Source organism: Schistocerca americana, chromosome 7, assembly GCF_021461395.2.
Source record: "Schistocerca americana isolate TAMUIC-IGC-003095 chromosome 7, iqSchAmer2.1, whole genome shotgun sequence".
NCBI classification, from domain to species: domain Eukaryota; kingdom Metazoa; phylum Arthropoda; class Insecta; order Orthoptera; family Acrididae; genus Schistocerca; species Schistocerca americana.
The window spans coordinates 54,140,467-54,158,465 of NC_060125.1; the positions used below are offsets into that span (position 1 = coordinate 54,140,467).

Consider the following 17,999-nt stretch of genomic DNA (forward strand, 5'->3'; position numbering starts at 1 on the left):
GATCTGGACCCTGTTTGGTCCACGATTAAGCAACGTGTGTTGGCAGGAGAGCTGTCGGATGAGTATGTTGTTAAGAGTGGTATTCTCTGTAAGAGAGTGGGCGATGCTAAGCAGTGCAAGATCTGTTTGCCTGAAGCTTTGGTGCTACTGGTTTTTCGTTATTTTCATGATTCGTTGGTGCGTGGCCACATGGGTACTTATAAGACTCTCCAAAATCTCAAGGAGCATTTAACTTGGCCCTCCATGGACCGCGATGTGAGAGAGATGATATCCCAATGTCACCTGTGTAATGTAGCCAAACTCAAGAATGCTCTTCAACAGGGTTTATTCAGTTCTGAACGAGAGTCCTGTCCTATGCATAAGCTCTACATTGATTATTTAGGTCCTTTACCTCGTACTAAGAAAGGTCATTGATATGTGCTAGTTATTATCGATGCGTACCCCAGATTTACTGGGCTCAAAATGGTTCAAATGGCTCTGAGTACTATGGGACTTAACATCTGTGGTCATCAGTCCCCAAGAACTTAGAACTACTTAAACCTAACTAACCTAAGGACATCACACACATCCATGCCCGAGGCAGGATTCGAACCTGCGACCGTAGCAGTCGCGCGGTTCCGGACTGAGCGCCTAGAACCGCGAGACCACCGCGGTTACTGGGCTCCTCCCGAGCCATAACGTTACCGCTGCCACCACTATTTCTCATTTAACTAATGTCTTCAGTGTTTCGTGCCCACCTAAGCAGCTTGTTAGCGATAATGCTCCTGCTTTTTTTCGGCTCCTTGAAAGGCCTTCTGTTTTCAGAACGGTGTCAGGCATATGACGGCCACCCCGTATTATCCTCAGGGGTCCTTTGCGGAGAGAGTTAACCGAAATCTTAAGTCCACGTTGATTATTTACCATCAGAAAACGCCTAGTAAATGGAACTACAGTCTTCCTTGGCTTAGTTTTGCCTTTAATACCGCCAGTCATGAAGCTTTGCGAGCTACGCCCACCTCCTTGATCCTTTCCTATCCCATTAATTCCCCTCTTTCGATCTTATGGGAGATTCAAGATTTTATTCCAGTGGATACTAGTCCTCAAGTTATCAAGGAAAACTGCAACCGGGCCAGACGCAATGTACTCAGAGCCCATAATAAACAATCGAGAACCCAGGGGATCAAGTCTACGTCAGCAATTTCCCGGGGAGGCAGGCGCGTGGCGGGAATTTTAGTAAATTTACTCCCCGTGCGTATTTTAGGCACAGTAAATCTGTTGGTCAAGGATAACTCTTCGGGTAAGCAGTATCGGGTTCACCTTAGCCAAGTTAAGTTCAGGTAGCTCAGGGGTTGAGTCACCCCCCACCTGTGTTGAGTTTAAGGGAGGAAGGTTGAGCCGTGGTTGGCTCGTTTCTGCTTTACATTAAACCTTGGTTCCTATTCTGTGATTAGCCTCCCGCGGTTATCGCGATTATGCTGTTATCCTCTCTTTCCGCGAGTCGCAGCAGCAGCATGTATCGATATTCGCACCCTTGTACTATCTTTGGCCTCGCGCGTATAGTTTCCGGCTGTGCCGTGTGCGGGCGGTTGATCGGTTGGCGTGGAGCAGCGAGGAAGTCTCCGGGGTGCGTCTCCGGCCGGGGCCGCTGGTGAAGTCCACTCGCAGTCGGAGTGTGAGGGGCTGTTCCCATTGCTACGAGGTCCATGGTTCACCGATACCGGACACTTACTTAATCTACCAGCCAGCCATAACTATGTCGTTTGAAATTCGTTGTGGGCTGTTGGGACAATGCCGCGAACAACAACGTCTGTTTTCAAGTTGGCGAAATTCTAGCCGCCCTCCTGTAGAGTTTAACTTGATTATTTTTTAATTAAAGTGTACCATCGGAATCTTCTGCCTTGTGGCCGTTAACGTTCCGGTTACGTGCCCTGGCCATTGACGTAAATTCAGGCAGTGTATTTTCCTTGTCGTGTTGTGGCTGTACAACACGGCGTGTAGTTTGACAACTGAATGTGTAATTCGTTGTGGGCGCCGATACCTTCTGCGTTGTTCCATTGGACTCCCTGTTGTGTGCTGGTCGGGTGGAGCGGAAGTTATCCTGTCACTTGGTCCGTTGACTGTTTGTCGGTTGGGTTGTCGTCGGATTGAGAATTGTTGGGCCGACTGCCTGTCTCACCTAAGCGATCATTAGTGTTTGAATTCCAGGCCGATCGTTGGAAACTTCTGGCGCCGTTTGATGTGCTGCTTTTCTTATTTGTCCTTGTTGTTTGTTTATGTGTGGCTCCTAGCCGATTTTAAATTGAGGATTGTCTTGCCCTTAAGGCCTGAGTCTGTTTGGGCCTTCAGCCTGATTTAAAGAAATTTTAGGATAAGACCTTCTGCCTTTCAAAATTCAAATTCCTGTTTTGAGTCTTAAGTTATTGGCCTTCAGCCGAGCATTTAACAGGGAATTAAGTTCTCAAATTAATTTTGGCTTGCTCCGTTTTTAATGTTTTCTTTACTCTTGTAAAGTTCGCCAAATGAATAAAGTAGTATGTTCGAGTGCAACTGACAGCCACTCATTTTGGCCCCTTTCCACAAGTTAAACTATCTGTCCTGTCCTGCGGGTATAGCAAGGGATTTCACCTATGAACGTATCTTCGTTTTTCCTTAGTCTTGCTTCCACTATCAAGCTCAAAATCAGAATTGCCTCCCTGGCGCTTTTACCTTTCCTAAAGCCCAACTAATCGTCACCTAACACATCCTCAGTTTTCTATTCTGTTCTTCTGTGTATTATTCTTGTCACCTAATTGCATGCATGAGCTGTTAAGCTGACTGTGCGATAATTCTCGTACTTGTCAATTCTTGCAGTCTTCGGAATTGTGTGGATGATATTTTTCCGAAAGTCAGATGTCGCCAGAGTTATACATTCTACACACCAACGAGAATAGTTGTCTTGTTGCCACTTCCCCCCAGTGATTTTAGAAATTCTGATGGAATGTTATCTATCATTTATTTGATCTGAAGTCCTCCAATTATGATTCTATACGGATCTCCTGTCTCTTCTAAATCGACTCCTGTTTCTCCTTGTATCACATCAGACACATATATATTCCTCCTCACAGAGACCTTCAATGTACTCTTCCCACTTATCCGCTCTCTTCTCTGCATTTAACAGTAGAATACCCGTTGCACTCTTAATGTTACCACGTTTGCTTTTAATTCACCGAAATTTGTTTTGACTTTGCTATATGCTGAGTCAATCCTTCAGAGAATCATTTATTTTTCAATTTCTTCACGTATTTCATGCAGCTATTTCATTCCTCAATGACTTGAATTTCCGTATTCCCGAATTTCCCTGAACGTTTTTGTACTTCCTTCTTTCATCGATCAGCTGTTGTATTTCTTGTGTTACCCATGGTCTCTTCGCAGTTACTTTCAGTGTATCTAAGTTTTTCTCACGCACCATTAAACCAAATGACAAATCCAGTAAAATAAACCGACCAGAACATTCTCAAAATCAACTAGAAACAATATCCAATGGAATCGAACACTTCCCTTGACCTATATAGGTTAACGGAAAGTATCGATACCGTACCAATCATAAACCCCAAAACTAATTCATAAACCCCACTACCTCAAAAACCACAAGAAAACACCAAATCTGGAATCGAACACTTCCCTTGACCTCACAGGATCAACAACAACACACAATACCAACTCACGAATACCAACAACACAATTCCTCCGACACATGATCATCTAACCAGATAAAAACATGATCAGAAGAAACGAAAATTCACCACATGAAAAAGCTCCGGCGCTGCCTACTAGATCGGACACCACAATCAGACACACACACACACACACACACACACACACACACACACACACACACGCACACACACACACCAACAGAATAAGCAACAACCAAACAAACTTCCCAACCCCCCCCCCAAAAAAAATCAAAACCAAAGAAACAAACATTAACCAAAAACAAAAATAAACCACACAGCCTACAACTAAAAAAACCACAACAAAACGAATCCTCCACAACAAAAACAAAAATCCACAACCACTCCCCACCCATCTACCTCCCCAAACCTCACCAACCCCCCCCCCCTACCACCCTCAAAACCTCACTAACCCACAACCCTGGACCTGTACATCTTACTAACAGCCGTTAAGAAAACCCTAAAAATACGGTACCCCTGAGGCACACTTTTCCGCGAACAGTACTCATCTAAATGAGCCTGAAGGCTGGAAGAGCGCCTCTTCCCCCTCCCTATTACAGATTTAACAGCCCCACCCCCCGAAAACCCTCTATAGTATTTATACAGGCCTCACTCTCATAATTCTTGAATCTAGATTGTGATTAACAACTAAATGATTGTAACCCTCCTGACCGAACCCACTATAAGACGCAAACCAATTAGAAACTACAGTACTCCCCTGTTCTACATAATCTTGTATCAACCCCACTAACTCCCTCTTTGTACGATTTTCCACAACGCCAAACACACGCTCAGAAGAACCAGACCACGATCCACAGCCACCCCCACCAATAAACCAACCACAGGCTTACCCCTCCCATACTTTCTCCTACCAAACTGTGACTCATCAGTCTCAACCTTTACTCCAGGCCCACCCAACTTACCCCTGTATTTAATGTATTCCGAACTAACCTCCCGACAAAAAGAATCCCAATCACGAACCGTTCGCTCACTCACACCCACCTCATGCGCGCAAAAATTGTGTGAGGACTGATAACAAAAATGGTAACTCATCAACACTATTTCACGCATGCCCAACCTAGACTCCTCGAACCAGGTACGCCGGCGAATGGAGCGCCAAACGTTGTCACGCCGGCACCTCCACATATAGCCGTCCCTGGTCCTAGTCACCGGAACTTCCGTTAACTTCATGTACTCGCCACATACAGAGCACTTCAACAGCTCGGCCAGTAATCCAAAAAGCTGCAAAAATTTGATGAGCGACATAGCAGTGTCATCCATCATACCCCACAGCCGAAAACTGTTCACTTTGTCGGTCATATCCATTCCTAACAACGACATAAAAAAGCAATCTCAAAAATTCAAACACGACAAACCACATACAACACTACATTACCACAGAAAAAAACAAAAATTAAACCATCAACTCACTGCACAGTATGCCACTGATCTTCACTTCTAACCATGACAACAGCCGACAACGTCAACAACTCAAATGAACCCAATACGACACACACCACACAAACCACAAACCCCACCAGAGAGCACCACCGAACCTCAACGACACGCCACCTACAAACACGTCACAAGCGTACACTAAATCAACAACAAAACCTTACCCGCAACCTACAAACACGCCACCAGCGAGCACCACAGACAGCACAACAAGACATCTACAAATACGCGACACTCGCAAACTGAACTTCGCGCCGTGGTGACGTCACATACCACACCAGACTTACGTCACGGGTCAAAGGCGACGGGTGGTATCGGACGCTTCTAGTGACCTCTCTCTTCTACTCCTTCTGCCACAACCGTATTTCAGTCCCCCATGACCAGTAAATTTTCATCTCCCTTTACGTTCAGCATTATCCTTTCAGCATCCTCATATACTTCCTACATCTCTTCATCTTCAACTTGCGACCTTGGCATGTATACCTGAACTATCGTTGTCGGTGTTGGTTTGCTGTCGATTCTGACGAGAACAACCCTGTCACTGAAATGTTCACAGTACACTCTCTCTGAATAGTAACTTAGTTATTCCGATTTCTGGTGGTCCTCTATTAGTTAATACGTGTAGCCAATCAACATGTGCAGGACTAAGCGGTCCAACTATCATCAATGCTTTTCTTAGCTGAGTATCGATGTTCGTTAGGTGGGCGCTTCTGGCCCATACAGGCGCACGATACTCGGTTAGGCTATGTGCCAGTGCCATCGCTGAACTTCGGAAAGAACACACCTCCAGGTTTTTCAAATGATTTTGGAAGGGACGTTATTTCTAGTTTTCAATTTTTGTATTGTATCCTCTAGTGGGCTCTGTGCGTTAGAGTCCAGCAAAGCCTTACTCCAGGATACCGAGGATTATCCCCATATTTAATGATTTGGTTATTCATACAGATGTTCAAATCGTGTGTGCTCAATAACGGACAAAGGGGACTTTTTTCTTGGTGCTTGGGGGCAGACACATCAGGTTTAGTCCACTCATGCATACCTGGTCAGGCGTGTGAAGTAATTACATTTCTTCCTCATAAACATATGTTATGAGTGTTACGTTAATGTTTTAATGAAATTGTCGTTCCCTCCACATGCGTCACAGAATAGTTTTGCCTATTACTTTCCTGTATATCACCGATTTAAGTGTTTGTTTACATTCCACTTCGTTTGTGTACTGAACCACGTGGCCATAGCTCAGTTTAGTGATGCTATAAAACGAGTAAACGTTTCAGTAGTTCTCTTGCCACTGCTGTAAATACTACGCAAGTATTCAGTTGTCTAATTCCATCCCACTTTTTTTGTGTGCTGGACCACATCACTATAGGTTAGTTTAGTCATGCTATTTTCGTTTAGTTTCTTTCACCACTGAAAATGTTGGGAACTATTTGGTTAATGCTTTCCTATAAATTACCTGCCGTATTTAAATGTCCGATTTCACTCTACTTTCTTTTTGTACTGGACCACATGATGAGAGGTCGGTTTTTCTGTGCTATGAGACGAGTAAGGTTTTTGTAACTTTCGTGTGCCGTATACAGGACGTAAGTGCAAATATTTTTGTATATGATACCTTAATATGTCCACACATCAGAGTGTTGCTTGTTTTTCTCTGAGTCGAATAGTCTTTGCACAAACACGTCACATAATTTACTACCTGATGTTTTTGCACCGTCGTAACTGCACAACTAAGTAGACTACATATGTTAGTATAAGCTAAATGTTTTACGTTCTCGCTTCCACGCTTCAGCGCTTCATCTGCTGTGCCGTATTAATCGCTTGTTCTTTCCACATGTACTTGCAGGTACTAACCAACCTAAAAACGTTCTTCTAATATAATTATTAATGTACAAATTAAGTAAATACTGATGTAATGTTGTTTGGTTCAGAGTCATCAGTCAGCAATAAAAATATTTACATGTATGCCAGTTACACACTGTATTTTGTTTAATATGCTGTCCTGGGTGAGTAGTACACTAATAGTCATTTCCCCAAATTGCTTAATGTAATTAAGAAGTGCTACTGACCATCACATGTCGGTCTTCTTTTCCATACGTGAATCGTGTATTTCGCAGTTGTGGGTAATACGATGTGTGCTTCACCAACAATTTAGTGTTAAACATGCGATTTATTGTCCATTTTGAATGTTCGCGCTATTGAGCTGATGTTGCATTGTTCATTGAACCACAAAATCAAAGTGCAATTTCTGACTTCTTCAACTTTTGTCGTCCTATCTTCCTCAGTTGCATGTAGTATTACGGTACATTGATAATTTTTACTTATGGACCGTCTGACAGCAACTGAATAAAACACAATTTTAGCGCCATACGCGTTTCGCCTTTATTTTGTGCAAGGCATTGCATTGAAACAAGCGTTCAGTTCATAGTGCTGTGGAATGTGAAAAAAAACCGCAAATTGGTATTCATAAGAAGAATAACAACGCCAAAAATGCAACAGGAACGTAATATGTAAGAAATTGTCCACGCAACCTGCCACTGATGATGCCTTGCAGAAAATAAAGGCGAAACGCGTATGGCACTAAAATTGTGTTTTATTCAGTTGCTGTCAGACAGTCCATAAGTAAAAATTATCAATATACTGTAATGCAGTTTGTGAGTTATCCAAACAACAGATGTTAATAAAGTTTTCAATGTTTTACTCGACTACCCTCCTCACGTGACTGATGCTGAGACAAACAGTTGAGGTACGTCACCGCTTAAGTTGACATGCGATCACTTCATTACCTACTGTACCCACAGCATCAACCGGACAAGTGATCATCAGTTACTTGGCGGGCTCATAACTATGGACTTGTTTTCCAGTTTACTTCAATGGAATTGTACAAAAATGTGGAGTTGGCAGATCGCAATTTCGAAAGTATTGAAGATCTTCAGAGACATTCCGTAAAACGACGTTACTTTGACTTTCAGGGCAATTTTTACCGTCTTTGGGGCTACTTTAACAGACCACCAAAATACAGTTTGAACTTGTATGGAGAGAACTCGCGTGACATTGTGTGACGGGAGGGGAAAGCAGGAAGTGGACTGCGCTACGATTACATGGCTCACCGATTAGTAGGAGAGTGTTCATCACTGGTGTTTTTAGGGTTGTGAGTAAATATGGCTTCGTACCGTTTGGACAGCTTCCGGTAAATCTATTAATATTATATACATAAACATGAATAGCTTAGGGTAAATTAAGACATACAGGGTGATTTTTTTCCATCGTGTACAAAGCCTAGCAATTGATCGATGCGAGGATAAGGAACAAAAAAGAGCTAATGAACTTACGTCCGGAAATGCATGATTTCCATGCTAGAGACCATTTACTCAATCATACTTTGTTACAGAGACTGTGGTCCAATACGCGCTGTACTGTTTACTTTTAAAGATATACATTAACCTTCGTTAAATGTCTGTAGGGTACAAGACATACCTCACACAGTCTTCACGAAACGTTAAACATGACAAAGGTGGTCCTTTTTTTGGTAAAAATCATGTTACGATCCATATAGACGATACTGTTCGCTTTCATCAGATATCGTATTCTAAAGTGTGGCTCACTAAACGCTAGGCGCGCTGCTGTCGCAGTGCGTAACTAAAGTAAGCGGGATGGTCGCGCCTGGATCACAGTGTCATGTCAAGGAGATGAAACTTGATTCCCTCTATCATTTGGGTTTTAAAAAACCGACGGCAAGACTTCTACTGCTTGAGTGGAGCTCGAGAGAGCTAACGTTAAAGTACACTCCAGCTCAGATTAAATATTTACAATTTGTTCTGAAATTCAATGTGTATAAACATAAAAACATAAAAATTAAATAAAACGAACTTAGCGAGTCTAGCATTCCAAATAAACTTGTGAATTACTCTGTGTAACAAAAAGTGAAGGACCCACAAGGGGAGGAGGAACGAAATAGGATTTCATAGGCTAAGAGGTAGGGCGTGCCATTTTAGAGGTCAAAAATACAGTTAGCTTGGTGAATTTGCTCTTGATTGTAATGTATATCGAAATTTCCGGAAAAAGCGCATAAATTAATATAAACTCCACGAAAATGTGCTCAAAATTCTTCTAATCGTCCCCTTAGAAAAATTATGAATTACTGTGCTGGAAAACGTCTACGTTCTTTGATACAAAGACAGCTGAGTAAAACTGAACGTACTCAGACATTTCGCTCTTTACCTATTCTGATCATCACTAAACTGACACTCAACATTTTTTTAGCGCAACGCAGTCTGACTTTCAATAATCCCTACAAAAGAATGGCCCTGACTAACAATAACCTCACTCGAACTACTGCAATACAGCGAGCGCCAATACTGCCAGCTAAATAAAAGATTCTAACTGCTGAAGGCACTAACTACTGATAGGCATAGTTATCAAATGAAAGATTTTGATAGACAAAAAACAATGTATTTAACTTAATAGCGTTCAAAAGTCATTATATACATAATTTTTTGACATCCAATTAAACAAATTTCCTTTTTCTGACGGACACACTTCCAGATCGTCCGCTAAAAACTCTGGCATCTCTCTCTCCACATCCACCACTGCTGGCGGCTCACCTCCAACAGCACAACGCTATGCGCTGTTCACATCCAACTGCCCAACACTACACCAGCGAATATTTCAACAATGAGTCCAACCAGCCACAGACTGCACACAGCACAGTCAGTGATTTTCATACAGACCGCTACGTGGCGTTACCAACATAAAAACCTAAACAACCTACTTACAAACTGAAACAATTTTCTTTATATTCTCTTTCTATCACAAACAAAACACTTTGTAAAAAAGACGTATTCATCAAATCTTGCTTCGATTCATTTCTACACCTCACTGTTCTGGTTGTTTCCTGGCCTCCAGTGTAGCCTTCTCGCTTATCATGTGTATACATTTTCCCAGAAGCCTCTGTTACACGTTTTACACATTTCGCCTTAGAATTTGCACTGGCTCTTGAACGAATTTTGTCATTTCTGCTGTTTTGAGCTCACAAGTAAGTGGATGGTCATATACTTTTTCTGACCAGTCAATCAGTTCCAAAAGTGAAGATGGATTTACGCCTATCATCGTCTTCATTCCTCATTTCAGTTATCTTCTTGAGCCCTGCTTTTCTTTCTTCTTGGTCTTCCGAGCACAGAAATATCTGAAGCACCATTTCACTAAATGTTAACCCCGATGAATGTAGGATTCTTGGCCAAACAATATCTGCTACTGCTTCTTTCAGGATTTGAGGAGCTTCAGTTGAGCAGGAATGTGGTGGGATCCTTCCATCCAACGGACTTTCGGTTTGATTGTAAACCAGCAGCGACAGTAAACGCCGACAGTGCATTCCACCATCACTTGTAACGCCTTCAAGTTGTCACCATTAGGGCAATGTTTTAAAACCCATAGGCGACATATCCTACTTGCAGCTGTTAGCTTCCGAGACTGGCTTGCAGGACCAATTTCTAATAATGTCAGATCAGTTGGAAGCGGACTTGTCTTAACAGCCTGAGTTGTCCGCAACCATTAGCCTGATCTGTAGACGACTTTGACAACACTGTCACTCAGTAAAACCAAATGGTCTGGAAAGGATATTCTGACGAATGAGAGACTGATTTCTAGTTCTGTTGCACAGTCAAGCATTTTGCCAATGTTACCACTACACTTGTTCTTAGACAAAGTTTCCCCATCCAACTGTTTGATCAAGTGGCATAGAGGTAGCTCATTAATATGAAGAGCACAAACCAACTAAATGAGTTTACGATTCAGCTTTGTCTCAACCCAATGCGTGATCCCTCCTTCCCAATCAGTGTTAAAATCCGTCAAGTCATCACCAGTAGCCTGCAAACTTTCATCAGTGCTGAAATTCTTTAGAAAATCCACAAGTGGTTACGAATAACTTCAGCGAGTTTCCTTTTCGTTAATTATTTTACTGGAGTAAAATGTCGAAGATATCTTCCTCCTTGCTCACTGCATACAGTGTAATGTTCTTCTTTCACCGTACTTGGAAACTGAAGACTTGAGTTAGCTGCTTGTTGAATCTTGGCGTTCATTAAAGAAGATAGATTCAATGTTGCATATCCTGCATCGAGCATTACATTTTTCGTCATGTGATTTCATGCTTTTTCTTGGGCCACATTACTTTATTGTGATCAACAGCAAGTTTCCTGTCTCCTTCAATAAGTAATCCAGCTGTAGCAGTAGTAGCTGTAGCATGTAGACCAACACCATGCCATACTACTGCACAATACAACAACGTGCAATTATGATGTATTTACTGACATGCACTTGAAGTAAAAGGTACATCAGAATCATGACATGGTGTCTGCAAAGGATCTTCACAATCTTCCTCTTTAACATCAGTTGTCCCTCCATTTTCTTTGGAGAAAAGAATTTCATTTGGTTCTAATGTTAACCCTTTCTTAATTTTCTGTTTATATTCAGAAATTCTTCTTAATTCATCTTCTTGCCTCTTCCGATTTTTAATTTGTCTTCTGTGCTCAAGTACCTCTGGTAATCCAATTTTATGCCCACCAATAGATCCTACCTTCTCTCTTTAACCTTTAATAAACACTAGTTCTTTAATAAACACTAGTTCTGAGAAGGACACTTCATGTTTACTGACAACACCACCTGGACGTGGACCCTCAAATTCTGTATACAACATGATCTTACACTTGCAGTTGAGGATATGAAAAAGCTTGTCTACCGTTACTATGAAAACTTCTTTCATTTCCAGTTTTCCTCTGCTAAGTGATATGTTTTTGGCCTTTTCCAAGTTTTCTACTGTCTTCTTCAGGACTGTGGCTTTAATACACACAAAAGCCGTTTGCTAGACCCCATTTTTCAAGTAGTTTTGATAAATATCCTTCGCAAGGGTGGTTGCTGGATGATTTCTGATATTCTCTCCATACTGGTCTCTTAGCAGACGCCCATTTCTTATAATCTCACGCATAGTTCGGAAGGCAGCATTTCTCGACCAGTTCCAATGAAGTTACTGATTTGAGTCGTAGTTACCAGTTTCGTCTTCGTTTTACGACCCATTCTTCTGAAATTTCAGATTTTGCAAGTGGAAGAAACGACAGACAAGAAAATGTCACTACCTGCATGACATTAACAGAAAGACACGACACTGCGAACGAGTGTTACTAGTTAAAAACTTTTACAAGTGTCATAAAAAGAGTTTGTACGTTTTAAAGATATTCTTATCCTTAGAGCGGAAGTACAGACAGAATTAATAATAAGAAGGCATTTCTTAAAAGAAGAAAGTTTGCTGAGAATTTTACATGAAACGTCGAAAAATCGCAAAATGGAAGTAGCTATTTACCTTTTTGTCGTAAATATAGTTGGGAACTGCTAACCAAAACACCACATTCTGATGTCTCATTTATTAAAAAAAGAAGTCAAAATATTTGACACGCCCTACTGAGAGGGTAAGTGATTATCTTCCTGTGATTGCAAAATCGATAGGATTCCCGTAGAACTTGGCAGTATGAGGCCACTACCCACATGAGGTCGCACACCCTCTGGCCGCGGTGTCTGCACTGTTACTGTAGGAGAGGGTGTCATCAGGCCCTAGTATCCTCTCCGAGCTGGTCTGTCATACATGTTCTATCGGGGACAGGCCTGAACATCATGTTAGTCACCACCCCAACACAAATGGCTGCGTTTGGAGCGAAGCCGTGGCTGGAAAGCATGGACGGTATCAGCTATCAAGTGCGGTTCTGCAGTGCAGTGCATCAGATGCATCGACCACAGCTAGCGTTGCTACCTCTGTCTCACAGGGTACCGGATTCGATTCGCAGAACACTGCCATACTCGCCGATGTTTGGTTTGTGGGGCGCTCAACTGCGCGGTCCCACGGTGGGTTCTTTGGTTTGCTCCGGAAGGAGATGGATTGGAGCTACGACGTGTAAGATATTAGTTCACCTTATTGCAATATAAATGTGAAGATTTGCATCACGTAGACAGTTCTTAGAGATACGTGCCATGTCTGGCCACCATTGTCATGTTTTTAAAGGGCACCACGAAACTGTGGCATGAGAAGTAACGCGGGAGGGCGGACGTTATCCGTCACGTGCTGTTGCGTCACCAGGTGTTCCCCCAGTTACTGCCAGCCACACCTGATGTCTCTGCATACCGGAATAACTCCGCTGCGCCTCTCCAAAACACTGGAAGAGCTCTTCCCGGGACACTGACATACTCACCCATGTTTGGTTTGTGGGGCGCTCAACCGCGCGGTCATCATCGCCCGTACAAAGTCCCACTTTTTACACAGTCCAGCGTAACCACCGTCACGAATGATGATTATGAAACACAAATACCCGGTCCCTGGGCAGAGCAAATTCCCAACCAGGCCAGGAGTCGAACTCGGGACCCTGTGAGCCAGAGGCAGCAATGCTAGCTGCAGATGATGCATCTGATACACTGCACTGCAGAACTGCAGTTGATAGCTGATACCGTCCATGCTTTCCAGCCACGGCTTCGCTCCAAACACAGCCGTTTGTGTTGTGGTGGTAACGGTAATCTAAGCATGGAACTACGATAACACTGGAAGCTGAAGAAATTAAATAAAATTTGTGTCGCGACCCGTGTCTTCTTGTGTACTAAGCAGAAATGCTGATCATTACACCACCGCAAGACTACGGTCGACATTCCTACAAGAACTACCGAAGTCGAATGCCCTCCCAAATATCAGTTAATATTTCCAGTTTATTTCCCCCTTTAATTGTCACTATTAAATGTCTCAGGGAAATTTTAATTATAAGATCTATACGATCACGTGTAGTACAGGACTTTCACACTACGTCCAACGCTGGGATGCAATTCCAATGACGGAGAGCCCTGGTAACAGTGACAATGTAAGAGGAAAATAAGCTGGAGATGAACTGAAGTTTGTGGTGTAATGGTCAGCATTTTCGCATTAGTAAGCAAGAAGACCTGTGATTGAGTCCCGGCCGCGGGACAAGTTTTAATTCATTTCTTCGGCTTCCAACATTATCGTAAAGACGTGACTGAAATGTCTCAGGGAAAATGTAATTATAAGCATGGAATGTTAATTCCTTAGTATGGCTGCTGCAAGTCTTTGACTCATGGTATGTGATGACACGGTGTGTTGCAGGGAGACCATTACTTGCCGGATGGCAGGCGCAGGTGTATAGCTGTTTATGAGGTGTTTGGAGCAAAAAACAGCGATCCTCCCTCGTGGTGGTCAAAACTGGTAGACAGGAACCTAAACGAAGAGTACGGCTGCCCTCAAGTTCCCATGCAGTCAAAGCTCATGCTGTCCTCACATTCCAATGCCCCAAAACTGTATGTTGCTCAGTTCGACCAGCCGGACAAATGAAGACACAAGATGAGACCGCTTTCGAAAGCAGTCAGATGTTGACAACACCGCCCACACGAGTGTGCGGCGTCTCCGTCTCCTTCAGACTGGTCATTTAACATCTGACGCTCTTCAAGCCCCTTGATCATCCTACCAGTCCTGGTAACAACACAAAACACGAACAGCGCTAATTCACGCCGGTAGTCATTCTACCAAGCCACAAAAAACTGCAACTCTAATCATCTGAAATACCTGCCTTTGTTGTGTACATGTACGAAGTTACTTGATAACCGACCATGTCTTTCGGATCTGTTACTTTTTTGTTAGGCAGTGTATTTAAGTAGCATAATTATAATGTAGATGCGGCCTCATTTCTTATTGCAGAACTACCACCACTGCTAATATCGTGTTATAATTTCAGTAAAGAAGCCAACAAAATGGGATGTAAACCAATGACGAGGGGCATCATATTGAAAAGTTTCCCAACCATATCATAGCTGTACACAACGTGAGCATTTTTATAGGTATGGGAAGTGTGTCCTGAAATTCTGGAAGACTTTGTTTGCTGCACCCAGTACATTTATTTGTTTATTTATCCATGCATCAATTTTACCTGGCAAAATTAAAGCCTTGAGGCCCTGAGTCAGACTTCCTCAGTGTATAAACATTACAATCTGTATAGTATGTGAGCTATACATACAACAATAATAATAATAATGGCAGCATGTAATAATGAATGCATGTAATTAGAGAAAAGTCAGTCTTACTAACATTTAATTAAACAACTTCCTTATTAGGTTCTTGTCGAACGTGGATAATGATACTACACGAATGTGTGGCAACAGCACAGAAGGAATCCATGTGGAGAAAAGGTTGACCAGTCAGAGGAAGAGCGAGAAATGACAGGGTAATATTAGCAGATGAGATGGAGAGATAAAAAACAGAAACAGAAATGGATGAGAAAGGCATAGATAGTTTACAACGCTACAGGGACATTGGTTCCACCTACGCCGATCCTCAAAAGAAAACCTTGGTATCCTTTTGAATGCTGAGTGGTTTTCGGCAAGGCGCAGGCCACAGCGTAACTTGTTCCAAAGATTTATAGCTGCAACGGATAACGTAACGAAAAAGACTTAGTTTTATGCAAGGTACAGCCCAGATGCTGGAAGTATCCCACCTGGTACAGCAGCTATGGCAAGTATCTGATATGTGAGGAGAGGTGTTACCGACCCAGTGACTAAGAAACTGACGAGTATACTGAGCTTGTGAACATCACATCCAACTTAATTGAGTGCAGGAAGGACTGATGTGATCAAACAACCAGATGTTGCAGACATATCTTACGCAAGTATTCACAGCTAGCTAGCGTCGTCTGCAGTTTTGCAGTTTTTACTACAGCATTTGCGCCATGCAAAACTACATCACAATAATGAAGATTTGGCGGGACCAAAGAATGTTCTAGTTTTTGTCTAATTTGAGGTGGGTGAATATTTCTAAATTTTTGCGTTTCATGTAGAAAGGAAAGATCTTTCCTGCACGATGAAACAGCTTTTTTTCCTTCGCAATTTAGATACTCTTCTAAGATTATCGCAATGTCTTTTACTGTTTTGTGATATGTATATTTGGATACAATTAAGAAGTATCTCCCCAAAATGTCAGCTGATCAACTTTCAGTTTGGTATGAGGATTGTCCTGCCATGTGGAAGTGCACTCGCTGGCCCTTGTTGGGTTCTTTGGTTTGCTCCAGAAGGAGATGAAGTGGAGCTTATAACGTGTAAGATGTGAAGATTTGCATAACTTTGTGTAATCCATTTCCACACGAAAGTTCTGAGTATTTAAAACTGTCTCTGAGTAATAAAATATCACTTCATACTGACAAATTTACAAGACTCTTCACTTGAAGGCTAATGGACATGATGTTCCGCATAGGGCATTTAACACACTGGTGGCCTATCTAAGACGTTGCTGCCGCCTTGATCACTGACCCCAAATTGGGCCGAGCTGCAGTAGACGAGCCGTTGCGGTGGGGTGGAGAATCTGGAGCAGGGGTGGCCATGCCTTGCTTTGGCACACCGATCTTCGGACGACGCATCAAGGATGATCAGTGACGTCTTAGTTGTAGATTTAAAACATGGGTTTTGTGCCCATTATAATACTTATCACAAATTGTCATTCATACCTACGACAGCCACAGCAGGGTTCTTTGGATTGGCAGTCAGGTACAACTGGATATCATCAGCGAATAAGTGGTAGTCACAAGAGTGATGCACAGATGAAATGTCATTGACATAAAGCGAGAAAAGCGAGATGGACTCACGAGTGAAACCCCGGAGGACAGCTGAGAGCACACAGCTCCGCGATGACTTCTCCTGTCCACAGGTGACACGTTGATATTTGGTTTTGAAGTCGCTATCGGATGACAATACTGCAATGTTTGAGAAAATCGTCTGTTTCAATTTAATAAGCAAAAATGAAAGACATAATATCTTTGCACATAAAGTAGACAGGTCTGAAAGAAACAGAAAAAAAATGTTTGGTAAATAACACACATTTACTGCATGATGGATTTAAAACGATGCGTGTACGTGAAGGCACAAAGTACCACAACAGTACAGTCTGACATCTGTCACTAGCAAAAACTGGTAAAGTGAAACCTTCCTTTTCAGCCTTAACGCCAACTTCAGTTAAAGCTCTTATAAAATATTAACACTTGCTTGATCATTGTACTGTAATTCTTAAAAGCAATGTAATTTAGTTCTCCAAACACATTGAAAAAGACCAGTAGTTTTCAGAACTCTATTCTAAACTGCATATGGCACATAAATAAATATTCGGAGTTTTGTGTTCTTCCATTTGTCTAAAAGTTTGTCCCTTGGATGGTTTACGAAATACTACTGGTGCAATTACGTGGGACAACCACTGTAAACCATTTCTCTCCTGTCGCTTTCATTTCTCCTGACAATCCATCGTGTTAACAGGCCAGTCCCCTGCCCCTTCCTTCCTCCACAGCTCACAGATGTGTAGTTAAGAGCCTTTCCCGTCCACCTGTCCTATAACACCAGCGTCTCATTTATACTCAAGCGGCATAGAAACTGGTATTGGCATGCGTATTCAAATAACAGACAGAATGCGGCGCTGCGGTCGGCAGCGTTTACGTAAGACAAGTGTCTGACGCAGTTGTTGGATCGGTTACTGCTGCTACAATGGCAGGTCATCAAATAGATTTAAATGAGTTTGAACGTGGTGTTATAGTCGGCGCACGAGCGATGGGACACAGCATCTCCGAGGTAGCGATGAAGTGGGGGATGTTCCGTACGACAATTTCACGAGTGTACAGTGAACATCAGGAATCCTGTAAAACATCAAATCTCCGACATCGCTGCGGCCGGAAAGAGATCCTGCAAGAACGGGACCAACAACGGCTGAAGAAAATCGTTCAACATGACAGAAAGGCAACGATTCCACAAACTGCTGCAAATTTCAATGCTGGGCCATCAACAAGTGTCAGCGTG

General features: G+C 42.5%; 1 protein-coding gene across 1 annotated transcript in view; it reads right to left on the reverse strand.

Annotated features, from left to right (window-relative positions):
* Window positions 1-16,543, reverse strand: part of LOC124622694 — a 90,547-nt gene extending 74,004 nt beyond the window's left edge. Inside the window, exon 1 of the mRNA XM_047148484.1 lies at window positions 16,473-16,543. Within this exon, the coding sequence (XP_047004440.1) occupies window positions 16,473-16,543 (71 nt within the window). The remainder of the gene's footprint in view (window positions 1-16,472) is intronic.
* Between the last annotated feature and the right edge of the window lie 1,456 nt (window positions 16,544-17,999).